General features: G+C 47.0%; 1 protein-coding gene across 6 annotated transcripts; it reads left to right on the forward strand.

Annotated features, from left to right (window-relative positions):
- Positions 1–2: 2 nt before the first annotated feature.
- On the forward strand, positions 3–22,206 carry LOC144106902 (uncharacterized). Of its 6 annotated transcripts, none has more exons than XM_077639854.1 (6): positions 3–426; positions 10,355–10,489; positions 10,620–10,754; positions 18,998–19,066; positions 19,620–19,754; positions 20,446–22,206. In XM_077639854.1, exons 1-6 carry the CDS (start codon positions 30–32, stop codon positions 21,057–21,059), a joined length of 1,485 nt encoding a protein of 494 aa, XP_077495980.1. In that variant the 5' UTR covers positions 3–29; the 3' UTR covers positions 21,060–22,206. The 6 variants fall into 6 exon arrangements, with proteins under 6 accessions (XP_077495980.1, XP_077495982.1, XP_077495983.1 ...); XM_077639857.1 differs by lacking the exon at positions 3–426 and adding an exon at positions 4,338–4,410; XM_077639859.1 differs by lacking the exon at positions 3–426 and adding an exon at positions 5,274–9,273.
- Positions 22,207–27,553: the final 5,347 nt, after the last annotated feature.

Below are 27,553 nucleotides of genomic sequence, written 5' to 3' on the forward strand. Positions count from 1 at the left end.
GTAGAGTGTACTACACTCTATCTTCGGGAATGTCACACGCTCTTCAAACCTACACGTATGGTTCTCGATTGGGGAGCATGGGAGCCTGGTGCCTGGGGAATTTGTGCCATTTCTGCCATGCTACGCTTAATGCCTTGGTTCCCGGTCGTGTGTGTGTGGTGCGTGTGGTATGTGGTAGTGCTGCTCGCGCAGCTGGTGGCGGCCGGAGCACCGTAACGTGCGACGGGACAGGGGCGATGCGAGTGGACCACGGCGCTGCGAGCCCCTCGCACTGGCACGCGGTGCTTTGCCGAAAACGTATGCTGCCACTGCTACAGCTGGCTGCTTCTTCGCTGCTTTCCGGCCTCGTTGCATCCCGACCATTGAGGCCTCTGCCTCACTGCTCAACGTCTGTCATCCTCTGCCTTTGTCGTTACCACCTAACCGGTACCACACTCCGGAGCTCTCCGACAGGAGCTCGCTCCGTGCGCGCCATATTCGAATATTTAGGTGCTCCCGCTCTGACGTTTACCATCCGTTCGTCATTGCCGTGCGGCGCCGCTCGTGATTGCCACTGAACGATGGCAAAACATAATCACGAGCAGCGATTGCCAATGAACCATGAAAGCCTTCGCGGTGGCTCGGTGGTTATGGTGCTCGGCTGCTGACCTGACAGATGCGGGTTCGATCCCGGCCGCGGTGGTCGCATTTTGGTGGAGGCGAAATGGTTGAGGCCCATGTAGTACCATCGTCAGCACGCATAACACCAACGCTCGAGCGCGTCTTCCACTGACATTAGCGCCGCTGGGTGTCGGACAATATTAGGGTGGAAGCAGGGCACGAGCTTGCTCCATCCGCCGCAGACACACCGTGCGGCATGGCCGTGTTCTCGGCGCCCAGCGCTCAGGGGCTGTAATATCGGAGCAGGACGCGCAATCGAGCGTTCGCGTTAAGCGTGCTGACGGTGGTACTGGAATGTTTAGTGCAAGTTAAACAACCCCAGGTGGTTGAAATTGCCTGGAGCCCTCCAATACAGCGTCCCTCATTGCCTCAGTCGCTTTGGGATGTTAAGCCTGAAACCCATTGAGCGATGCTCCATGCGCCACGGACAAAACGGAGTGCACTCACACTGGAGGTTGCTCTATTTATTACTATGTAGCGCCATCTAGGAAGAGCCTAGTCAAGCAGGTATAGTCTTTAAATGGTTAATTTCTATTCAAAACATCTCACAATGCAACCTAAAGGGTTACGCACATCCTGATTTGTGTGCATGTATTTACTGGTTATGAGCAGGGAAAAAAGGAGATTGAGAAAATGATTTCTAGACAATGGTTTGAACAAGGATTTCGCTCGAGAGCATCTAAGAATGCAACCTAAAAGTGAGCACACCTACAATGGTAAATGAATTTCTGTACTCTTGATGCTTCGTTGAAAGAACAGAAAGCGCATTAGTAAAAAACGGACACGAGCCACTAGTGTATTGGGCCGGCTGTCTGACGTGCCCAAAAAGAATGCGCTAGTCCACTGCAGCACAGCAGTGATTGAAACAGTGGATTTTAATTATGTTCTTGCCTGTTCATATTTTTGTTTAAATTTCACGCATGAGCAGAACTGAAGGTAGTGCACTGGACAATCGCACCACAAATTGTGTTGTGCATATAGAAAAATTTGTTGGTTGCAGGTCATAGTGCACAAAGCATTAGAATTTGCCAATTACTTAGTCTAACGTGTCTTGAGGGACGACCACACAGTGGTCACTAACATAACTTTGTTCCAGCACCTGCTGTGTCGGTGACAACAGAGGCAGTAACAAAAAGGGAAACCTGGCACTGACGTCAGTTTCTGAGGGAGCCTCGCAGCCGACAAAGGGTTGATGGGTGTTCCCCTACTGTCACTTTTCAGTCTTCGAGCAGTTTTAGTTGTGGTAACCTGTGTTACCACAATCACTGAATCGCTGTACTTAATTCCACTATACTGGGCAAATGGATCGAAAACGTTGTTACAGAGTAGAGCATGCTTTTCGCTTAGAAACATTGAAGAGCTAGCAGCAGTACATGTGAATTAAAGATAATAAAAATCGGTGCAACACTTTCCATTTTGCTTCAAACTCATGAAAACGAGTACTGCTGTTCAAACTGCCGCTGCCGAGGAGACGGCAGGCAACAAAAAGTAAACTATTGACAAACGACATATTCAAAAATAGTGAAATAAAGGTCAGGGTGTGTACGTTTGGTAGATTTACAATCATACCAAATAAAAGGGATTACCAATAGGCTTTGGATAGATCTCCTTGCTGCAGTCCCAGCCTTCCTCACCAACAGTGTGCATGCAAAGCAATGACTCCATCAAAATGCCTGGTTGGAGGCTGTCCAGGCAAGGCAACAAGTACATGCAAGCTTCCGCTGCACATGTGCAAGGTGTTGCTCTGATGGGTAACTCCCAATGTTTCGATGTTTGCACTCGGTGAAGTAAATGCTATTTCGTTGCATCTTTGCGTTTTGAATTTAGCAAGTGGAGCAACTGTTATTTGCATGTTCAGTCAGTCTTTTTGCACTAGTACCTGCAAGGCATAGGAGAACTTCTGAACCAGGATAATTGGATATGGAAAAAAATGTCACACTGGCCCTTTAATGTCAATGAACCTCTTCCGCTGCATGACAGCTAACTGAAAGCCAGCTCCTGTGTTCATTCAGTGTTGATGCTCGAGCAGTATTTGATGAAAGAGCAGTAAGGAACAAAAGGTAGCTGACCCTCATGATGATTGGTTGTCCTTTTGTTCGCTGGTTTTGATGACAGTGCTGATGCATGAGAGGAAAAATTTCACTGCGACATTCTGTCCATTGCCCTTGGGCCATTTACCTAATTTAAATTTCTCACTTCAGTAAAGACGCTGCAGTTTAGATGGTACAGCTGCACTGTATCGTAGCTGCAGAGCACGCTTTTAGATTATTGGGAACACATCAAGGTCAGTGGGGCAGCTTTAACTGTCTACACAAACAGGGCAAGGCGGGGCGGTGCCAGCCATTTCTTGAGGTCATCTAAATAGCGCAACCCTTCCCACTGTAATGTCGCTGCAAGGCACTCACAAACGCACTACGTGGTTGTCAGGTTTCATACCTAACAATTCTAAACAAATGCATCTTTCAACGGTAAATAGTTTATAAATGTAAATTTTTCATATCCTGTAAGAATTAATTATAGCAGTCAGTGTATCCTTTGATATCCCCTAGGCAGGGTTGCATTTTTTTGCTGTTCCTAGATACGTTCCCAATTTTTTTTTTTTATGGCACTCTTAACTACCCGCTGCGACAGATGGAGAAACTATAAAAGAAAGTGCCTCACAATTAAAGTTGATGTCCAAGAATCCTGGACTTGTACATTTTTTGTGTTGTGCCAGCAGATGATTCATTCATCTGCATATTTTATGATGTTTTCTGCTAGGAAATTTGCTGCATTTTATGCTCTTTATGATCTACCATCCGTCACTTCTGCTCATGATTTGTTACTTGTTTTTCATACTAAACTCTGCTGTTTGTGTGCAGGTCTATAATGGGGGACCAAATTCTTGGCCCCTCTTTGGTTTCACCACAATAACCTGTTACTTCTTGGTGGAGTAAGCACCCAATGCTTTTGCTAGCGCCGTCTTGTTTCCTTGTACCATCTGCTCTGTATGCATACGCTGATTCTCCAGCTTAGTATTAGGGAAGTATAAAAACCCAAAGCGTTGTTCTGGGTCTGTTGATGTACGCTGGTGATCCGCTATACTTTTTGGGGGGGCCATGGTTGCACAGTGATGGAGACCCTCGCTTTTGAGCAAGTATTTGATTGATTGCCAGCTATCGCAGTGTGCAAACTGCAACTCGATTAGTGGCTGAGCAATATATGCAACAAACTAATTTTCACTTAATGTTGGGAGTACACATGTACACATGGTATTGGTTGCAGTTCTTATTTTATGTTAGCAAAAGTTAGGGAAAGCTTTGAAGCATCGCGGCAAGCTGACTGCGTAAGTTTTTCTTTTTGGTCGATATGCCTGTAAACTGTTCTTCCAGCTATATGTGAAACTTTGTTCTTCAGAATGTGAAAATGTGCCTGGTCATATTTGGTGTTTAGCAAAACAGAGCTCGCATTGCTGCACCCATGGGTAATTTGAGTTCCAAAAGGGGAAGAGTTGGGTGGCCAGTGTGAAGAGTTGAGGCCACTTATAACGAACCTGACAGTCATGTGGATGGCGTTCATTTTATCCAAAGTTCATAGTAAAGTGGACTTCCCGTATTGCATGTAATAATACTGAGTCCGACAAAAGTGGTGTTTATTCTTTTTTAAGTATGTTATGTGCGTCTCTTCTAGGAGGCCCTACCGCACCGATTTCAAAGTTCTCCAGTGCGGCCATGTTCCCCTCACCAAGAGGCTTACTGCCAACAACCTGCTGTAGGGATGCGATATAGCTAATCGGAGTTAGTGTGTTCACGTGAAACAGTGGTATAGATGCTGAGCTCGTTTGCTGATTTCATTTGTAGTGGTAGAAACCTCGTACCTTGCATAAATATCTTCACAGCACGTCTTTGTGATGTTGGCGGTCATCGCAGGCTACATCTGGCGAACTGTGCATTGATGACATGTTGCCACATATCCTCACGCGTCTCCATCACGTGGATTTTTGCCAGCGTCATCTGTCATTCCTGGGTCAATGCATTGATGACGGTAGCCCAGCACACTGCCCACACAACCTATCAACTGCACTGTATGCACGCTCTCTAGTTGTGGTAGCGGTACAAAAGGGGGAGAGGGAGATGCAGTCCTATTTCTCAAAATATATTTTGATAATAGCACCTGCTGCATTCGTACTAAGTGGGCATTCATTATAGCTGCTGCCATTATAAGTGGGCTCTACTCTACATGTAAATGCCTTTCACTGTAATGTATAAGTGGATGTTGGGGACTATTAATTAGAGGTACTGTTGGATTTGCGTGGTCTCCAGTAATGCAGATTGTGAGCAAACTGTGCACTGTGGCAGGTGGCTGTTAAATTAATGATTGGTCACTAGAGGTTGCTTGGCAAGAGCAACCTGGGTCGCACAAGCCCCACAGGGGGCAGTGTCTGCCATCGCAGAGCAGTGGCGCATCGTTTAATCGGTGCACCACTGCGCCAAAAGTGGTTTGAGGACTGCCAGGGATCTCTAAGTGATAAGTAAGAGAATGACCAGTTCTTCCTATATCCGTATTACCATTAAACTATAGCGTCATACCCTTGAGGCATAGGTGGTGTGTCAATTTTTTCTTGTTCCTTTTTCCTTCTTCTTCTTTATGCAATCACACGGTGACTAATATTCTAGTGTGGCAGTTGTGCAAGGTAGAGGTGGGGTGTTATTTCTGACTGTCTTTGCAATTGCTTAATTTCTACTTATGTACAGTGCAATGCATTGTTTTACTTTTTGTTTATGTCACCTGTTCGTTGTTCGCTGAGATGAACTTAGTCAGTCTGTTTTCTGTCTATTTTTGAAAATGCCTTCCATATTTATGTGGAACAGTCTCTGGCTGAAGTCATGCTTTTATAAGGGGCGGTTGGAAAGTAAAGCACAATCCACTGCGGCTCGATCACAGTGAACATGAAGGAAATGAAATTTGAGTCCTTTTGAAATGTCACCCAGTATGTGTACGAGATGACTATGCAATCACTTTCTTTCCTGTCTCGTTTTGAAAATGCTTTCCACGTTTATGTGCAACAGTCTTTGGTAGAAGCATCATGCTGTTACAAAGGGCAGTCGGAAAGTAACGCAGAGCCCATGCAGCTTCATAGCACTAAGGAAATAAAATTTTAGTCCTTTGGAACTGCTGCCAAATGCATGACCCCTCCGATTCACTACACTGTATGCATCTTTGTATTCATGACTTGAATGCACGTTCGCAAAATTCTCGAGGTTGAACGTTACACCAATTCTTCATACGCAATGACCGAATCACGAAACTGCTTCCCATACAGATCAGCCTTCAGTCTGATGATGCTAGGTTGGGTCTATGGGAGTTGTCGCACCACTGTCCATCTCAGTTGGCCAAGCATATGAAGTGCCATGTGTTCAGCATGCAGTCTGGTATTATCGCGATCCAGGTTCATGTCCCTTGCATGTAACTCTGGCCTCTTCTTGAGATATGCTGCAGCTTGTCACAGGCTGGGCAATGTCGTTCTTTGGTAATGGTTGTTGCATGAATGTTTCCATTCCAATGACTGCCTTTTCTGCTCCTGGGATCGAAATGAAACATCATCCTACATGAGGACAGCATGAAGTCATTGTAGACAAACCTAAGAGAAACTCTGGAGACAGCCATCGGATATGTTATTCCTGATCTGCATTGTCTCCCATGCCGGGAGCCTTGGAAGCCAGTGAGCACAAATATTTCTCTATGGCAGTCATTAAATTAGTGTTAATGCAGATTATTTTGTAATACCATTGTGCTCTATCATTTCTCATGTGGCAAAGGATCTGTCATTTTGGATTACTATATCAGTGACTGATGTGTTGCCATATGTTGTGACAGGTGATGGTCTCCATAAATGTGGCTCACCCTAAATGCTGTAGTCATCACATCAAAACCTCCAAAGGCATGAAAAACATCTTTGATTCGCTGTTGTCACCATAGGCTGGACACAGCTTACTGTGAATGACGTTGCACAGCAATGTCCGCACTATACACATTGGCATAGTGTGGTGTTACATTGGTCATAGTGGCATAACCGAAAATAAGAGCAAAGAAAAATTATTTATTGGTTAGGTCTTAAAGGAGCAATGCTAGCTACTGTTATATTTTATTTTCCTAGTGCTTACCATTAATAAGCTTGAGTGGATTGTGCATTACTTTTTCACCATCCATTTTATTTGCATACTTAATGTGTTTTACAGTGATGACAGTATGAGGAACTTTCTCCCAGTAAAATGTCAGCATTGTTAAATGTCGTGTCTGGTCGGAGAGCTTCACTATTCACCTGCTGGAAATTAGAAATTATTGGGGGTACATGTTGTGGAATGTAGGTCTTCTGTTCATTGATACCAAGATAACCTTTTATGCTGTAAAGTTGTAAAAGCAGGCATCGGGTAGAATTTACTACTGCTCAGCTACATTATTAGAGACCATTTTTTTTTTTGAAAACTTTCACTTACTTCAATAGCCTTGAATATCCCGAGCCTTCCAGTACAGTCCTCTAAATTGCCCTCCAAAATCATGTGGTGCTTCTATATTGTGATTAACACACAAAATACTATGTACTGTTGCTTGTGGCATTGAGATTTTTCTAGTACTTAACCACATTTTTTTTTTCCTTTTTTATTTTGCAGGCATTGGAGCAGATGTTGTCAAGTTACGAACTCAACTGTACTTGAGGGAAGACCTTTCAAATAAGCTGCTGCAAACCTTGACAGCCACTATGGATTGATGTCCATGGCCTGTAACATAGTTGGCAGTGTCACGAAAAAAAGACTGCCACAAGTGACTCTTGGTGGGGGGGGGGGGGGGCAAAAAGATCTGTGGCAGAGAGCTATCATACAACAAAGTACTTGGAGGAACAGCACCCTTCATACGGTGTCAAATCACACGTGAGATAGCGGTGCGCTGCTTTTGGAATGTGCATGCGCTCCTTGCGATATAAATACAATCATTTAGGCTGCCCCAGACAAGTCTTTCGTCAAAGTAGTCAGTTCAGCATGTTATAGCAAGGCACTTCGTTTTCATGTTTTGTGTTTTCTGCGTGTGAGCAAGGCTGGCTTGTCTTTATGCATACAATGCAAAACATTCAACGTCAAAGGAACCATATAAAACCCACAAGGTTCTCTGACCAGGGCGTCATTAACCCACTTTGGTGCCACTTAATACAGTGACTCTGATAAGACGTCTTGTCGTTAGCCATGTTCTTGCCTCTCGCTTCTAAAGCTCCTTTTCCGAATTTGTTCTAAAATTCATCAGCGTCATGAAAACAACGGTTAAAGAAAGTTTAGATCCCCAGTTGACCGAAGAGTGCTAGATAGCCACAGATTTTTCTCTCGACATCTCCAGCTTTGGGAACCAGAAAACAAACATTGTCCTCAAGGCTCATTTTAAGGGAGAAATTGCATTTAACTTCATTTGTAAGAAATATGTTCGGGATGCAATAATTGGGTACAATCACGTTTTGCCCGAAAACGAAGGGCTTTTTTAGTAAGATGTCGGCAATGGTCAGACACTTCAAGTACAAATGCTGCTCTCGACAAGCATGCAAGACGTTAACTGGTGTGCTAGATCACACATGCCTGCCAAACAGCCAGCACACAGCAGCGTTGATACAATGCACGATATTTGGCAGTTGCTGTCTACCAGCCTGCCAATCTCGTCACTGGTGCTGGCGCGACAGTAGTGCCTTGTGTAGCCTTTTCCCCATACCTTCAGAGCCTCACTTGTGGTAACCTTTTTTTGTGCGCACAGTGCCCCGTGGTGTGTGTCTGCTGTTTGCCCACAAAGGGAGGTGCATTGAGCTGTGTCAAAGTCAAGAGCATGTTAACATCACTCAAATGTGAAATATGGGCAGTGTTAAAGATTTCGTTTCTGACGTTTTTAATTCACAAATACTTCCCATACTGCAGTCTGAGTGTGCAGAAAAGTGTGACTGTGCAGACGACAGTGAGAGCCGTATTTCTTTCATGGTGATAGTAGTCTTCTGCTGCACATTCTGTGTTCGGTTTCAGTGTTTTTGCCTCTTGTCGGTGCCTTGAATGGCCATAAATATGTGCGTTCTTTTTGAGATCAACCTAACAAATGTGACGTACACACGCTGGCAGAGTAGTTTATAAGTGTGCCTCCCTTGAGTTCCGATATTATAGCTGTGATGCCAAATGAGCTTGAATGTGTAGAGTCATGCCTTATTCAGGTATTGCTAATGTGATCATTCAAGGTGAGACAAAGTGTATGATGAACTGTTAAGGTGTGCAAAGACTTAAGACAGCCAGATGGGCTGCTGCCTGAAGGAATTTTAGTGCAAATATGCAATCGTCACAAAATCTGGCAATAGCAGTTTTTTGTTGATCATCTAATAGATGTGGCTATCTATCGCTTCTTCATAAGACAGGTGTGTTCAGAATGAAAAGAGAGAATATTTAAATACAGGTCTAGAACGAAGCGGTGCTGCTGAAAAGGAGACCTCCAGCCTATGGTGTTGGCTAGCTGGCAGCTTGACATTGCTGGAGGCGCTGGCTGGTGCTAGGGGATTAACCATGAATTAATTGTGACATCATGGTAATCAGGTCGACACCATTGAATGAAGGGTCTTAGGTGAATATTATTAGGTATTGCTAATGCAGTAATTGAAGATGAAAGTCAGCGTATTACGTACTGCTAATCTGTGGAAGTCAGCCAGATGGGTTACTGCCTCAAGGAATGCCTGTAAATATGCAGCAGTCACGAAATCTGGCAATAGCAGTTTTTTGTTGATGCAATGTAAGTGATGTGGCTATCTATCAGTTCTTCATAAGACAAGTGCGTTCAGAGTGTAGAGAGAATATTCAGATACAGCTCTAGAACGAAGTGCTGCTGCTCAAAGGAGCCTTCAAGCCTGAGGCATTGACTGGCTCTCATATATCATGGTTAACTTCCTCGCACTTGGTAGAGTGACATTGCAGGTGCTAGGGGATTAACTAGAGATTAACTGTGACATCTTGTCAAAGAGTTTCAAATACACAGTTACCGTCGGTGCAGTGGCCCAACAAATTTCGGCTACATTACGCCTGAATACATGCGCTTTTGAGAAGCTTGCAGGAAAAGCAACCTCTCCTGTGGACCGAAATACAAAAAAATTTGTTGGGCCACAGCGCTGACGGTAACTGTGTTTTCAAAATACTAAAAACTGATATGGATATCACTTATGGTGGGCTACGTGCCTTTCAATTATTTAGGAGCCTAACAGTAATAGTTAAAAGTGAACTATTCACTATTAGTTAGCTAGCCTGCTAGTTAACACCTCTTGGTTGTGTTCTGAAGTATTTCACCACTGAAAGTGCTATGCATAAAAAAGCACTCTTCTAGTCCAAAACGCCTATATCTAAAGATTGTGTAAAGTCTTAGGTGAAACACCCTGTATACCGACGAGTAGGAGCCTGATTGCGTTCTGGCACGGGAACAGCCTCCGTGACTATTTGTAGTGTATCTCAAGTCCCAACTTAGGCCATATGGCAAGTGCTAGTGTTTAAAAAAAATACTCTCGTTAGTTAAATATTTACAAGAAGTATAGCTGTATCAGCATAGTATCACTATGGCTTTCACGTAATGAGCTGTCTTATCATAGTAATTATTAGTGTAATAAGTTTCCACATGGCTCACTTTGTGTCTCTCCTTCTCTATTTCATATCTACGAAAGCACCAGTCGTGAAACTGGAACCGACTCAACTGTCACCTGACCAGCTTGCTGCTGCCAGTATCGAGCATGCACCAGTTATGGAACAGCCAGACGTGGGACAGTCGCCATACCAGCCTGCTTCTGTGGAGATTGGAAGTACGTTCACACAAACATTCTTACTTTTTTTAAATAGTATCACTATGGCTTTCACGTAATGAGCTGTCTTATCATAGTAATTTCCACATATCTCACTTTTTGTCTCTCCTCTATTTCATATCTACGAAAGTACCAGTCGTGAAACAGGAACCGACTGAACTGTCACTTGACCAGCTTGCTGCTGCCAGTATCGAGCATGCACCAGTTATGGAACAGCCAGACGTGGGACAGTCGCCATACCAGCCTGCTTCTGTGGAGATTGGAAGTACGTTCACAGAAACATTCTTACTTTTTTTAAATAGTCTTGTTCCAAAATTGAATTTTCTTTAGATTGGCCTTTTGAGCCAGACACTAATATGTTGGCATAGCTGTTGCATAAGATGGCCTTGTGTGTTCCTGTTCTAATAGCCATAGCTTCTAATGAGCTGTGACACATGGAATCCCTCATGTAACTGAAAATACCTGTAGCATTCAACACCTTTAGTCAACTCAACCTCTGGTTTTCACAATCCAGGCACAGCCACCACACATTACGAGCATAGTGCACCACCCGTACAAAATTCAAAGTGGAACCTGCACCACACGCTGCTGTGCAGCAACTGATTATGTCTGTGGGAGTGTGATGCGGCACATGTGCAGCTACTGTGGCAAGGGCTTCATAACCAGATCTGAATTGGTTCACTTCCTCCGCTCTCACCCTGCTGAACGTCCATACCTGTGTTGCTTCTGCAGTAACAGGTTTATACAAAAAGCCCACTTATTGGAACATCTCCGTACCGATATGCTTGGGTATTGGGACCGAGGTCTTCACCGCATGACGATGAACTCTGCAGATGACGGAGGGAAGCCTTCAGGAGGGTTGGTAAACTTGAAGGTTTATTTACGTATTTACAACAGAAGCAGGGAGACCAAAAGTCAGAGATGAAGTGCTGTGAAACCAGCCAAATTGCGGCTTAAATACAGTGGATATTCCCTAGGCACCTAGCTAGGGAAACCGGTGGCTGATCAAGCGTCCAATGGGCAGACACACTCTTCATAGTCTCCGCCCTAACCCCGTGACCGCTCCGCCCTCACAAACACGTGCACAGGCGATAAGGAATCCTGGCGCCTTGAGGTCCTGGAATGCGGTTTCCGACGGGTTGACCAGGCATAAGGTACGTTGGCTTTGTAGGCGGTGATCCCCTCCGTGGAAAGATGTGTCCTGACGGTCCGGTGAATTCCAGAGGGTAAGATGAATCAGCCGTGTCCGCCCCCGCTTTGTCTGGCCGCGCAGGTGCAAGTGAGCGGGGAAGGTCCGGCGCCTTTGTTCGGGTCTTTCTGCCGGTCCACGTAAGGGCGCAGTTCAGGAGAAACGCCGCATTCCATACTCCGGACGAAGGGATTAGAGGCCTTTCGTCACAGCTCGCCATCGCCAGGAGCCGTTCCTAATCCTCTTCTCAGGACGACAGCACCTTTGGTCAAACATAGTTCGATGGCGCCTGCCGGGCTCGTCTGTTCCCGCTGTCGGGGCCTCCGATCACAACAATCCGTTTGCCGCCAGGAAGACGCCACGAAGTGGTTGCAGCTGGTCGGTGCACCACGAATCGGCGTCAGAGTCCCAGTCGGCCTCGTAGTAGTCAGCCCACTTGACCTGCACAGCTGGCAAGGGTCCTCAACGGAGCATTAGCGATCAGATCTGAGCTCAGCCCCTACCTCCGGCTGGGCAGTACGCTTCCAGCCTCAGAACATTGCCAGGTCTTTAATACGGAGCAATATGGCTACAAATTTTGGGTGACTTAACCCTCGCCAACAGCTCACGCCCAGAAGTCTGCTGAACCAAAACTAGTTCCTCTTTTTGTTTTTCCTTTTAAAAGACATGCGTCTGAAATTTGGTAAGAAACTATTTTTTTTTTTTCAGCAGTGAGGTAGGTACGGAGAAGCAAGAAAAAAAACAGAAACCAAAAATGATAGCCGGTAGCTTTTCTCGAGCATTAGGGCATTTTACGCGAGATTATGCAGAAAAGCTACGACTGAGACCGTCGGCATTCCCGTTTTCCCGCCCTTTTCGGTAGCGGTAGCCCGACTGAGTCACTGGTAGAGGACCGACTACGTCCACCACCAAACGACGGAAGGGTTCGCTAATCACGGGCACTAGCTTCATCGGAGCCTTCCTTAAATCCCCTGGCTTTTCGACACGCTGACAGGTGTCGCAGGACTTTACAAACTGCTCGACATCCCTGAAGCAGCTAGGCCAATAAAACCCCTGTAGAAGCCTAGCTTTAGTTTTCTTCACTCCAAGGTGGCAAGACCAACCCCCACCATGGCACAATTTAAGGATGCCTGCGCGGTATTTCTGCGGCACCACGAGCTGATCAAACTGGACCCCCTTTGAGTCCTTGTACTTGGCGTCGCATCTGTTCCTGCCGCGAGCCTCTCCACTCGTCTCAGAAGCATCGCCTCCTGGGTTTGCCCCTGCCTGACCCATCGTGGGGAGCCTTCGTTCTTCCTACGATTTACTTCAGCTGCAATCTCGCGAGCCTTCGCACGAGTGAGCGCCTGGACGGTTCGATCGCCGAAACTACGACCCTCTTCCTGGAGCATCTGCTCCGACCGATTTGAAAAGAGGTACGGAAATTTTTCCGGCAGATTCTGTGATACCACTGCCTCCGTTTCCAGAACCCCAAACGGGCCCTCTATTTTAACTCGTGCGATCGATCGGCAAGCATGCGCTATTCTCTTCGGCCACCTGCCTAATCCCTGCACATTCCTCAGTAAAATCAGCTGCGTTCACGTACGTGGGGTGGATTACGTCCATGGTGGCCGCAGAGTCCCTCAGAACCCGGCATGGTTTTCCATTAACCTGCATGTCTTTCAGGTATGGCTCTAGCAGGCGCATGTTCTCATCGCCCGCCTCCACCAAGGAGAGAACGATTTCCTGCTTCCTGCAAGTGTGGGCGAAGTGACCGGGCTCGTGACAACGGAAACACACTGGTTTCTTTCTGGCTTCAAAATTCTTATCCCTCTCTTTTTCGGTCGCCCCCTTTGTGGGGTTGCTTGATTCTGCTTTGTGGCCCTCGTTCCGCTCCAAGTTGCGGCTTGCTGCCCCTCCTGTCTGGATCGGTGGAAATTTTTTTTCTACTTTGGGGCTTACGGGGGCGCGCGCACCCTCTGCTACGCGCTTGGCATGGAACTCTTCGGCCAGCTCTGCTGCACTTTCTAGGGTTTTATTTCCCGGCCTGTCCTGCACCCACACGTGCATTTCTTCCCTCAAAGAGCCAAAAAACTGCTCCAGGCAGATCACCTCTATTACTTTATCGTGAGTTCCGTAAGCCTGTTCTCCCTTTAGCCATTCCTTCAGGTCTGCCTTAAGGTTATACGCAAAATCCGGAAATGACTGGTTAGGCTGTTTTCTGGCTTCCCTGAAGCGGCGCCGAAAGGCCTCTGCGGACAGGCGATACTTTTTTAGGAGTGCTGCCTTTACTTTAGTATAGTCTGCCGCCTCTTCTTTTGCCAGACGAGCGAGTACATGGGCCGCCTCACATGGAAGAATGGTCAGAAGTTACTGCGGCCAAGACTCTGTCGGGAACTCGCAGCTTTCACATGCCCGCTCAAAGTTCACGAGAAAGAGCCCTATGTCCTCTCCAAGTTTGTACGGTTGCAAGAGGTCCTCTATTTTTATTTTTGATGCTGCCTGGCTTGCCACTGTGTTCGGCACCTCTAGCCTAGTGCGCTCTGCCTGTGCAGCCTGAGCTATCTGTAGATCGAGCCGTTTTTTCTCGGTCTCTCTTTCATGCTCTTCGCGCTTCCTCTCGTGCTCCCTTTCCTGCTCTTCGCGCTTCCTTTCGTGCTTTTTTCCTGCTCTTTGCGCTTCCTTTTTCTTCATCCTCTCGCTTCTTTTGTTCCCTTTCCTTCTCCAACTCCTCCTTAATTAGCTCCCAACATTCTACTATCTCGTCCGCACCGAAATCCTCAATTGCCCTAATCAATTCAGGTTTTCTACGGATCGACCCACAATCAATGCCCAATTCCCCGCATACGAGAACTAGGTCTGGTTTGCGCAGCTTCTTCCAGTCCATGACTATTTAAGCAATGGCAAGTCTCTACTCACGTGGTCAGAGGAGCCCCGGCTACCTCTTATACCAACCTTCGATTACCTAGGCTAACAATTTTCTAAAGTTGTAAAACCTGGCAATGCTCCAAGAGAAAGACCGCGCACTTACCATACAAGAGTCAGGACCAGGCGCAGACCATCCCACCGCTGCCACCAGTTGATATGCTTGGGTATCGGGACCGAGGTCTTCACCGCATGACGATGAACTCTGCAGACGACGGAGGGAAGCCTTCAGGAGGGTTGGTAAACTTGAAGGTTTATTTACATATTTACAACAGAAGCAGGAAGACCAAAAGTCAGAGATGAAGTGCTGTGAAACCAGCCAAATTGCGGCTTAAATACAGTGGATATTCCCTAGGCACCTAGCTAGGGAAACCGGTGGCTGATCAAGCGTCCAATGGGCAGACACACTCTTCATAGTCTCCGCCCTAACCCCGTGACCGCTCCGCCCTCACAAACACGTGCACAGGCGATAAGGAATCCTGGCGCCTTGAGGTCCTGGAATGCGGTTTCCGACGGGTTGACCAGGTGCATAAGGTCGTTGGCTTTGTAGGCGGTGATCCCCTCCGTGGAAAGATGCGTCCTGACGGTCCCGGTGAATTCCAGAGGGTAAGATGAATCAGCCGTGTCCGCCCCCGTTTTGTCTGGCCGCGCAGGTGCAAGCGAGCGGGGAAGGTCCGGTGCCTTTGTTCGGGTCTTTCTGCCAATCCACGTGAGGGCGCAGTTCGGGAGAAACGCCGCATTCCATACTCCGGACGAAGGGATTAGAGGCCTTTCGTCACAGCTCGCCGTCGTCAGGAGCCGTTCCAAATCCTCTTCTCAGGACGACAGCACCTTTGGTCAAACATAGTTCGATGGCTCCTGCTGGGCTCGTCTGTTCCCGCTGTCGGGGCCTCCGATCACAGCAGTACCCACACTGGTGACCGTCCATAGCAGCATTGATACAATGCACAAAACTGGGCGGCTGCTGTATTCCAGCCTCCCCTGTGCTACAGAAACGAGAACGGCCTGCAAAACTCGTCACTGGTGCTGGCACAACAGTAGTGCCTTTTGTAGCCTTTTCCCCATACCTCCAGAGCCTCACTTGTGGTAATCTTTTTTTGTGCGCACTGTGCCCCATGGTCTCTGTCTGCTGTTTGCCCACAAAGGGAGGTACATCAAACTGTGTCAAAGTTGAGAGCATGTCATCATCACTCAAATGTGAAATATGTTCAGTGTTAAGGATTTCACTTCTAACCTTTTGTTTAATACATAAATACTTCCCAGTCTGCAGTCTGAGTGTGCAAAAAAGTGTGACTGTGCATGGGACTTTTTGATCATTTGGTAGACCACAGTGCGAGTTGTGTTTTTACTCATGCTGATGGTGGTCTTCTCCCGCACATTCTGTGGTTGGGTTTCAGTGTTTTTCCTCTCTGTCGGTGTGTTGAATGGCCTTAAATATGTGTGTTCTTTTTGAGGTCAACCTAACAGATGTATCATATGCACGCTTGCACAGCTGTTTAAGTGTACCTCCTTAATTCCTTATATTGTACCGTATTTACACGATTGTAAGCCGACCCCCTCAAATCGCACGTCCGAAAAAAAAAAAAACACCGGTGGAGCGCTTCAAAAACGAAAATTTATTGCATAGATGGGGTATTCATCCTCACTTGAGTCATCTTCAGTGGTACTGCTGTCGTCGTCGTCGCCGCTGCGATCCCACAGCACATCGTCCTCCATGGAAAGCCCGCACTTCCTAAATGACCGCACCATGACATCGCGTGGAACGGCCGCCCAAGCGGAAATCACCCCCCGCACACAGCCGCCAGGGAGGCTCTCTTCATGCGCCCCGTTGGCATAAGTTCCCGCCCTACTGCCGCCAGCCACTCGTACTCACGCCGGAGCAAGTCCTTGAATGGCTTGTTAATGCCAACGTCTAGCGGCTGCAGCTGCCCCGTCAGACCGCCGGGAATAACCAGCATATCTGTACCGGTATCTTCTTTTCGGAGCTCTGCCTTCACTTTCACGGTAAGGTGGCCGCGAAATGAGTCCAGCACAAGGAGGTTCGGATTGCGATTTTTGAGGGATGCCCCTGGCCTCAAAAGCCACACCCAACGGTACCAATCAATAACTAAGTCGTCCGTCATAAAGCCTTTTTCGTTCACTCGCACAATCACACCTTTCGGGAACATTTCCTTTGGCATAGTTTTTCTTTTGAAGACGATGTACGGTCGGAGCTTTGTGCCATCTGCCAAGCATGATAGCATAACAGTGATCCGAAGTTTGTTGTTTCCTGTCGTGAGAAGCTTAACCTCGCGAGCTCCCCTCACGCTCACTGTTGTGTTGCTCGTCATGTCGAAGAAGACGGGTGTCTGGTCCGCATTGCCGATTTGGCCGAGCAGGTATCGCCGCGAGTCGCGGAGCTTGAGGTAGTGCCTATGGAAGGCGAGAACTTTCTCCTCGTAAGCAGCAGGCAGCTTCTGGCATACACTAGTACGCCGACGAAGAGAGAAGCCAACCCTCTTCATAAATTTCGAAGCCCAAGCCCTGCTGGCTTTGAAGTCTGTTCGGAGTATTCCAGCTTCCGCAGCAAAGACCCGGGCTTGTTGCGTGATCATTTCGCATGTCACTGGAAGGGACCGATCACGTATTTCAGTGACATATGCTGCAAGCTTGACCTCCAGCTCCAGAAAGCGTCCAGACTTCGGCCCGCGGAAACCTCTTCGCTTGGAGTCGCAATCGAAAATTTTCTCGCTGCTTCCGCCACTCCCGCACCAACCGTTCAGAAACGTCGAACTTGCGGCCCGCCGCGCAGTTGTTGGTTTCTTCGGCGTAAATGATGGCCTCCCTCTTGAACGCTGCAGTGAATGAGCGCTAAATGCTTTTCGAACCTGGAGAGCTCATGGCGAAGCACGCGGCCGGCAGTCGAGTCAAAAGCACCAACTCCAAGCACCACCAAACAAAGAGTGATCGGTGTCGGGGTGTCGGCTCTTCCAGCAAACATCGGCGTTCCCCAGAAGCGCCGCTGTTACGTATTGCGCAACCAACTGAAATAGCGGCTCTTCCATCAGCTAGCGACACTCCCAGGCGCTGGCGCAGACTCCGCGATTGGAACAGCGGGACAGCGGCCCTTCCCGCGAGTGAAATGAAATGAAACTGGTTTTGGGGGAAAGGAAGTGGCGCAGTATTTGTCTCAAATATCGGCGGAAACCCAGTTGTAAGGGAAGAGATAAAGGAGGGAGTGAAAGAAGAAAGGAAGAAGGAGGTGCCGTAGTGAAGGGCTCCGGAATAATTTCGACCACCTGGGGATCTTTAACCTGCTGTACTGACATCGCACAGCACACGGGCGCCTTTGCATTTCGCTTCCATCAAAAGCTGCCGCCGCAGTCGGGTTCTAACCCGGGTATCCTGTTCAGTAGCACTGAACCATCGCGGTGGGTAACGGTGTGCGCAGTAAAAATAAAAAATTAAAAATCCTGGCCAAAAAGCCTGCGGAATACCTGAATGCTAAGCTTGGAGCCGTAAAGCAAACAAAAACTTCTAACATCGCAGTAGCGTCCCTGATAGATTGTTTTTCTTGCTTTTATTGGCAGTTCAAGGTTTCGTTTCGATTGTAAGTCGACCCCCCCACTTCGGAATTTTAAATTTAAAAAAAGGGTCGACTTACAATCGTGTAAATACGGTAGCTGTGGCGTCACATGAGTTGGAATGTGTGGAGTCATCACTTGCTAATGTATTGCTAATGTGATCATTCAAGATGAGACGCAGTGTACGACGTACTGCTAAGGTATGGAAAGACGTAAGTCAGCCAGATGGGCTGCTGCCTGAAGGAATTTTTGTGCAAATATGCAATTGCCACAAAATCTGGCAATAGCAGTTTTTTGTTGATCATATAATAGATGTGGCTATATATTACTTCTTCATAAGACAGGTGTGTTCAGAATGAAAAGAGAGAATATTTAAATACAGGTCTAGAACGAAGCGCTGCTGCTGAAAAGGAGCCCTCAGGCCTATGGTGTTGGCTGGCTCTCATGATGACATCGTTAACTTGCTTGCACTTGGTAGCATGACATCACAGGAGGCTGGCTCGTGCTAAGGGATTAACCATGAATTAACTGTGACATCATGTCATTCAGGTCGACACCATTGAATGATAGACTTTTTGAGTTAGAGGGCGCTTTTTCGACATAGCATTGCGAGCAGTGTAGTACATCAGAGTGCATCTGGGACGTGCTAACTATCAGTGTGGTTAACTAATACTGAGTAGTTAACTTTTATCTTTTACTAGGCTCCTTAATTATTGAAAGGAGTATAGCCCACCGTAAGTGATATCCATATCAGTTTTTAGAATTTCGAAATCACAGTTACTCTCGGCCCTGTGGCCCAACAAACTTTGGCTACATTGCACCAAAATACACGCACTTTTGAGAAACTTGCAGGAAAAGCAACGCCTCCAGTGGATGCAACTCATCGAAGCAGACAAAATTTGTTGGGCTACAGCGCCGAGGGTAACTACATTTTCGAAATTCTAAAACTGACTTGGATATCAGTTATTGTGGGCTACACGCCTTTCAATAATTAAGGAGTCCAACTGTAATAGTTAAAAAGTGAACTATTCCATATCAGTTAACCAGTCTGCTAGATAGCACCTCTTCGTTGTATTCTGATGTTTTTTCATTGCTGACAGCGCTATGCCTAACAAAGCGCTGTTTTAGCCCAGAAAGCCTATTTTTAAAAATTGTATTAAGTTTTAGGCAAAACACTCTGTATACTGACAAATAAGAGAATCATCAGGGTCCTGCACGAGAATTGCCTCCATGACTATTTGTAGTGTATCTCAAGTCCCAGCTTATGTCATGGCAAGTAATGGAATTAAAAAAAATACTCTGGTTAGTTAAATTAAATATTTACAAGAAGAAGTATAGCTGTATCAGCACAGCATCACTATGGCTTTCACATAATGAGCTGTCTTAGCATATTAATTAGCACTGTATTAAGTTTCCTCATGGCTCACTTTGTGTCTCTTCTTCCTTGAATTCTCCATTTTTTTATGTATTATAGCACCTGTTGTGAAACAGGAACAGACTGAAGTGTTGCCTGACCAGCTAGCTTCTGCGGATATTGAGGACGCCCTGGTTATGCAACAGCAAGACATGGGACCATCGCCATACCAGCCTGCATCTACAAAGATTGGAAGTATGTTCGCAGAAAAATTGACTTTTTTTTTAATAGTCTTTACCACAGCAGACTTAGATGGTTCCTTTCATAAAGTTGATCATGGTGAAAGCTTGTAAGTCACACCTGCTCTGGCCATTAACTTGGTTTAAATTTCAGGTCATTTTTGTAAATCAGTTATTTTCAGGTTAAAATGTAGGCCTTAACTGTATGCACACTACGATGTGGAAAGTCTCGTTAATAATAATAATAATTGGTTTTTGGGGAAAGGAAATGGCGCAGTATCTGTCTCATATATCTTTGGACACCTGAAGGCGCCGTAAGGGAAGGGATAAGGGAGGGAGTGAAAGAAGAAAGGAAGAATAGGTGCCGTAGTGGAGGGCTCCGGAATAATTTCGACCACCTGGGGATCTTTAACGTGCACTGACATCGCACAGCACACGGGCGCCTTAGCGTTTTTCCTCCATAAAAACGCAGCCACCGCGGTCGGGTTCGAACCCGGGAACTCCGGATCAATAGTCGAGTGCCCTAACCACTGAGCCAAAACTGAATTTTCTTTGGATTGGCCTTACGAGCCAGACACAAATATGCTGGCATGACTGTTGTATCGAATCGCTTTGTGTGTTCTCGTTCTAATAGCAGTCCTTGCTAATGAGCTGTAACACATGGGATCCCACATATAATTGAAAATACTCTCGTTTTCACAATGCAGGCACTGCCACTACACATCAAGAGCATAGTGCACTGCCTGGACAAAATTCACAGAATGGATGCACCACATCCCACCATGCGACAAGTCATCACGCCTATCGGGGTGAGATGCGGCATAAGTGCAACTACTGCGGCAAGGGCTTCATAACAAGATCTGAATTGTTGGTTCACTTCCGCTCTCACCCTGCTGAACGTCCTCACCAGTGTTGCTACTGCAGTAACAGGTTTACACAAAAAGCCCACTTATTGGAACATCTCCGTACCCACACTGGTGACCGTCCATACAAGTGCCAGTTCTGCGGCAGCACCTTTGCACAGAAGAACACCCTGAAAAAGCACTTTCGGACCCACACGAGCAGCCGTCCATATCAGTGTGACATTTGCAACAGAACTTTTACATACCATAGCACCATGATTGTACACCGCCTCACCCACACAGGTGAGAAGCCGTTCCGCTGTCAGCTGTGCCCCATGGCTTTTCTAACAAATTCAAACCTGAAGAGGCATTTGCAAACACACAAAGGTGTAAAACCATATAAGTGTAATATCTGCGAAGAGGCGTTCCGAGAGAGCAGGGAATTGATAGCCCACAAAAATGAAATGCATACATTTTAATGACGCTCTGGTGCCTTATGCTGTAATTATTTAGGGTGTTTCTTGTCACCATTATGTTAGTGCTTGCATTTAATAGTTTGTTCCCACATCCACAAGCTTGTTTTTCCCCCAAAGAAACACCTGGGTGCATGCCCACGAAGCAGGCAAACTCGTAGCTCCTCATTGAGGGCTTTCCCTCCACAAAGAAAGCGACCTTACTAAGCTCTGCACACATCACTCAGATGTAAATTATGACACACACAGCATCGTTTTCTGTGGGGAACAACACTTTCAGCAGCAATACCTGCGCAACTACGGTGCATGTGCAAGTGCTTCTGCGAGCAAGACCATTCAAGGAAGCCAAGGAGGCCTGACCATTCTTCAAACTTTCGCATTCTAAATGCATGTGTTTCGACAGTGTTTTACTATTTCATGTATTAATGTCACTACAGCTGTCTGTGCACATGCCAAAACTAGGAAGCTCCGCTTGTGTGCTGTGCTTCCCATGTTGGTGCCCGAGCATTGTTTCGTGATGAATATGGCTTGTTTTTTGTAGGCTGTAGTAGTTTCTAGTGTATATCTAAAGATATAAAAACTGCACCATGTCACTATTTTTGTTTGTTTGTCAGCTCTCTACGTCTCTCTCTCTTGGATATAAACGGCATATCTCTGAACTAGTGCCAATTATGTCTCAAGTATGTCTGGTATCTTTTCCAAGAACAGCGTAGCTTAGATGATATGGTTGCATAATTTTCTCGAAGTACGTAGCATTCTTATTCTGCCATTTAGCCTTATGTTTAGCATATTAATCTCATTTGGAACAATTTTTCAGCATTACTAAACAGGATTTGGCATATTTGCTTTCAGTGCTAGTCTACGATTACAGAACTTGCCCTGTCAAACCATTGGGATTTTGCCAGTGATATGAAGATTCCTGTAATTATTTCGTGGTATGTTTGCAGAAAAGATAATGTAATGCAGTAAAAAGTTTCAGACCGTGCTTTGAGTTTCCATTATGTCAACTTTCTGCAAAATCAGTCAAATTCATGGGTGTACCTTGTGACCTTTGCTCCTGGGAATTGTTCTGTTCATTCTGGTTCTTCTTGGCACTCATTTCAATGTTTTATTGCCTCCAATAAAACTGGCGAGGTTTGCCTATTTTTAGAAAGCATGTTTTGTGAGGAAAGGGGGAACAGATCTGAAGCATTTTGGTTCACAATGTTTTTTAACACTGCAACAGTGTGGGCTGTGCATTTTATTTTCAGTTAATTTTTTGCCAGCCCATTCTATGTCTTTTGAACAGTCACTGAGGCCTGTCTCAGTGATGCATCACACCAGCAGTCAACAATCCTTGTGGGCTGTGCGATGGTTAGGCCACCTTGCAAAATCATGGCCTCTGAGAAATCTGGGAAGCATGCCCATAGATTTTTTGTAAATGATTAGTATTGCTGTCACTAAATGCCTGGATGGAGTTGTACTAGTGCACCTTTTTGATACGACACAGAGGCATGAGCGAATTTCTGCCAGTCCACGTGATCATCACGAGATTACTTGAAGAAGCAGGGGTGTAACATGGGTGCTTTCCGTCCTCAATGAATGGATGGAATGCTGGGCGGAACTCGGCACTACGTGACTATTTGTACCAATGAATATCTGCCTGGTTGAGCACACCTGTGCAGCCACTGCAGGTGCGGCTTTACAAAGAGAGTCCACGTTGCAACCATGGTACACATGCAGATTGCTGAACATCTATACCAGTACCACTTGGGTGGTGGCAGTTTTGTGTGTAGTTACTCCACAGCCACAAAGGCGAGAAGGTTATTGAATGCCAGCTGTGCCTGGACATTACAAAGCTGCTGAAATGCTGCCCATGCTCCTTGGCTTGACCGCTTATGTTACAACCCGTCTTTTTCACAAGATTTGGCGCCCTCTGGGGAATGTCAAAAATTCGTCTGCTACTGTTTGAAAGCAAACGCTCTTGGGAGACACAGGCGCGATCTGGTTCCGGGAGGAGCCCTCTGCGGCTGCGAAGCGGCAGGTGTGTGGGTGAAAGCTGCTGTTGTCTGTCGCATGTGCCTGTCACTAGCATGAATTGCACTTGCGCAGTAGGAGCTAGCAGTGTTTTATTTCTTTTTTCAACTAGTGGCAAGGAGTTGTGCATGTGCAGAACGGCCATGTGAAAAAGTCTGATTGCCACCTCCTCCGGGAGGGCACCCACAAATCCCCGCCGAGAACCAGGGTCGATCCTTTAGCTGTTTATAAGTAGTGATTAATAAAAGAAACAGTCCTTCTGCAGCTTCATAGGGCTTCCTCGCTGCTTAGCGCTTGCTCCAGAGTCAATTTAGCCACAGCGGAAGGGCCGGGCAGCGGCGAACTTGCAGCATCTGGCTGCAGGCTTGCTTGGCGCAGCAAGAAAAGGAAACCGCGGCTGCTGATGCGAAACACGCTCGTATTCGGCAAGCCCGCAGTTTTCCAACTGCACCAAGACTGTTTTTGCGCCGTCTGAAAAAAAAAAAACATCTTTTTGTGTACTCGCACGTGTACGCAAACAATGTGTCACAACATTCTGATCATCAGCCTCATTATGCCCATTGCAGGGCATACGCCATTCCCATGTCTCTCAAGTTAAACCTGTCTTTTGTCAGCTGCGGCTCCCGTGTCCCCACAAACTTATTAATCTCATCCGCCTAACTAACTTTCTGCCACTCCCTGTTACGCTTGCAGTCTCTTGGAATTCCACTGCGTTACCCTTAAGGACCAGCAGTTATCTGTCATGTAGATTTCAACGCTGTTTTCTCGCAAAATTGCTCCGATGCCGTCGACGACAGGGAAATATTTACGAGCATGTTACCGTCTGCGCGTTTTTCGCTGAAAGCTGTCTGCACGTGCACAACTTTTCTGCACACGCTTGACGCCTGGTGCCGCGGTTCCTTCCACAACAGCGGCACCATGGCTACACCGGAATCAATCGCCAAGAATGGAGCAGGGGTGCTGTGAATCGAGGGCCTCGTAGGCCTTGGTGCAGACGATGCAGTGAACCACTGCTGGATCTAATGCAGACTAGAACGTGTGCTGCACTAAGCTGGTACTTTTTCAGAACAAAAATGGACGTGCAGCGGGTGCGCCCTGCACTGGCAAAGCGATTGCAAAATCAGGAGGGTGGAATCCCTCGACCGAGAATTAAGCGAAGAACGAGACAGAAGAGGCCAATTGGAGAGGCAGGATGAGGGACTGAGAACGAAAGAGGCAGAGAGAGAGGCAGAAAGACTGGAAGCAGAGCAAGAGAAGGCGGCAGGGCCAGCCAGCATAATAGACTGGCAGGCTGACACAACAGTGTGGACCGGGACGAAGAGAGGCGAGCAGCCGGAGAAGGCAGAGAACAGAAGTATCGTGGTAGTAGAGGGGAATCGGGGGTCAACACCAGAAGCACAACATGAGCAGGGCGCAGGCCGAGGAGCAAAGACGGACAGAAATAGGACGGTTTGGGTAGTGGGAAGCTCAAATCTCTACTGAGTGAAACGAGCACTGCTAAAAACAGTGAAATACAATAAGCAGGTATAGGCCAAGAGCATTGTGTGTGGGTGTTTTAGAGAGGTGGCAGAACGAGCCAAGGCTAAGGTTTGAGAACATATAGAAGGTGAGAACCTCGTTGTCCTTCAGGCAGGGGTCAACAGTGTGCTGCAGGATAGAGGGAAGCACCTTGGAAAACAAATATAGACAAGGATGGAAAAGACCTCCAAGGCAATGCGCATTGTTCTGTGCACAGTCCCGGAGATTAGGAGACAGGGCCCATACATTTAGGACCAGGTTACGAGGGCCAACCCAGTAATGAGAGAGATGGGAAAGTCCCTCAGGTGTGATGTGATGGATGTCAACCGGGTGATTTAATTACGGAGACAGGAACTCCCTCCCTGCCCTTTTCCCCGGATGGCATCCATTACACCGAGCCAGCGGGATGGCAGGTTGGAAAGAGGATGGGCCATAGGGCACTGGCTTTTTTGCAGGCACGCAGGATGCCCCTGCAAGCCAAGGAGTGAGCAACAAATGTGTGAGGGGGAGGCAAAGGCGCGGCGAACAAAAAGGAAGTAATTTCTCAGCAATTCAGCAATTGCAGGTTACACTTGGATAGGGTGTCACCAAAAAGAGAAACACCTTAAAGGTGGAGCCCTAAGGGCATTAGGAAAGGGGCAAGATTGGGAAAGGGTGAGAGAGAACAGCAGGGAACATCTATTGCTCCAGGGCATAGTGGGGTGTCTAAAGACAATAATAGGGTTCGTATACCTGAAAACGGAGCGAGTCCAGTGAGGAGAATATAGGGCATTTCGAATGTATGTCTAAAAACATCACGAAGTTAGGCTCGCATCAGGAAATGACCATCTTGTGCGATATGAATGCTCACTTAGAATACTTTGACGGACCTGCAGATGTAACAAGGAAGACAATACAAGAATTCTATGATGCCCATGATCAAGTAATGGCTAATACGGAAATAATCTGCGAAGGAAAAGCAGCGTGGGTAAGAAATAACTCGACTAGTGACTACTGCCTAATGTCACACAAACTGTACAACAGGTTAAGGGGCATGTAAATTGACGAAGAAGGTATGGAAAGCCTGGGAAGCGACCACAGAAGAATTAAAATTACATTTGGTAGTGCAATACCTGCAATAGGAACTGAAGGAAGGGAAAATAAACATAATGTCACTGATGCGCAGCTGGAGGAAGTTCTGAAACACATTGAAGGCGTAGTATCCAAGCAACAAAATAGGGAGTGGAGATATGAGGACCTAGCGGAGGTTTTTCAAAGCGAGCTAGAGAAGACATGCACCAAAAAACCGCCGTGGCTTAGCTTGGATAAGCCTGGTGATTGCGAAGCAATAGCGTGTTATTCTCGGATCAGCTGGTAGTATGGCTGGTGGTAGTCTTGGGTTATGCTAGTGTTACGGCTCATAATTTCTTCCTTTGCTTCTGCTGTTTCCACAGAGGAGGTTGCGCGTTGTCGCCGAGCTGCATACTGGGCACGGCGCTTAGAAAGTCGTTCTTCTTCCGTCTCCGTAGCTCGCTGATGCTTCCTCTTTGCATTCTGCCGAGCTGCCTTGTTCGTAGGCACCATCGTAACATCTGGCTGTATGACTGCCTTGGCAAGAGGAGCGGAGCTGTTTTATACAGCTGGTGTGACGTCACTCTGACCGTAGCGCCCCTGGTGAGAAAAGCGGGAGTTAGGCCGCCGTTGGTGGCTACCGCCTCGCCTCGCGACGGCGTGAGATGGGGCCCCGTTTTTACACAGCTGGTGTGACGTCACACCGACCGTAGCGCCCCTGGTGAGAGGAGCGGGAGTTAGGCCGCCGTTGGTGGCTACCGCCTCGCCTCGCGACGGCGTGAGATGGGGCCCCATTTTTACACAGCTGGTGTGACGTTACTCTAGGTCACGTGGTGTGACGTCACACAGCGAGGTCACGCTAAAGGTCAATGGTGCCTACCACCGCCTTGCCACGGAACGGGCTGAAGTGCGACCTAAAGTAGTATTGCTTCGCAATAAAAGCTGGTGGGACAGACAAGTGAAGGCAGCCACAGCACAATGACAAGAGGGATCAAGGGAACACAGATTAGCAAAGAAAAGGGCGGCCACACTGAGCAAAGTGGATTCAAAATTGAATGAATACCTTGAGAGCAAAAGGGGGCAGTGGCATTAATTCAAGCCAAAATAGCAAAGGCAGGAGTGCAGTGGATGTTGAAGGTAGCTATGACGGATAGAAATGCTGCAAAGAGGTTTTGGGAGCACATAAGGCTGCAAGAGAAGAGGACAGAGGGCGTCCAACACACTCTGACCACAGAGGAGGGGAAAAGAGTAGAAGGAGAGGAAGCACAAGAATTTATCAGACAAACAATTGAAGCAGCATTTGCAGAGCCTGAGGCAAACGGACTAGAGAAGAGCAAGGACGGCAGTGGGGCAGGGGAGGAATAGCTTAGGGAGACAACAGCGGGGGAATGGGACCCGAATAGAAGGCAAGGTTTCCATCGGAACAGCGAGAGGACCAGACGGCATGCCTATGAGATTAAGTACCATACTAATCCAAAAAAGCAAATTGAAATTACGGCCGACCATTGAAAAAGTAGTAAATTGTAGACGTGATCCACATGATGTGGACATGCCCTAGCCACAACGAAACAGACAGGAATATAGAGTCCTGAGAGGCTTTAATTGGTCAGCCAGAAAGAAGAAGAACAAAAAAGGTCATCTGTCCGGCCCTGGGCACCACTGAATCCCAGGCTGCTAAAAGGGGAGCACAATGACGGCGCTCAAGATTGAAGTCTTCATAGCCCTCTCATTCCTTGACGGGTGCAATTAAAGTTATTTCATCATCATCAGGGAGAGGAGACGTTCCAAAAGACTGGAAAGTGAGCAGGGTGAGACTAAAATACAAAGGGAAACGAAACAAGGACAACATTAAATCCTAACGACTAATTATGGTCACATCAGTTATATACAGGCTAGCAGTGCATGTGATGAAAATG

Source organism: Amblyomma americanum, chromosome 10, assembly GCF_052857255.1.
Source record: "Amblyomma americanum isolate KBUSLIRL-KWMA chromosome 10, ASM5285725v1, whole genome shotgun sequence".
Classification (NCBI taxonomy): domain Eukaryota; kingdom Metazoa; phylum Arthropoda; class Arachnida; order Ixodida; family Ixodidae; genus Amblyomma; species Amblyomma americanum.

What these genes read in the sequence shown, in the direction of transcription:
- LOC144106902 (XM_077639854.1), top strand. Translation starts at nt 30, where the DNA reads ATGTCACACGCTCTTCAAACCTACACGTATGGTTCTCGATTGGGGAGC. An exon ending in TGCTTCTGTGGAGATTGGAA is followed by an intron (nt 10,490 to 10,619) that starts GTACGTTCACAC and finishes TATCTACGAAAG; the next exon opens with TACCAGTCGTGAAACAGGAA. An exon ending in TGCTTCTGTGGAGATTGGAA is followed by an intron (nt 10,755 to 18,997) that starts GTACGTTCACAG and finishes AGAAACTTGCAG; the next exon opens with GAAAAGCAACGCCTCCAGTG.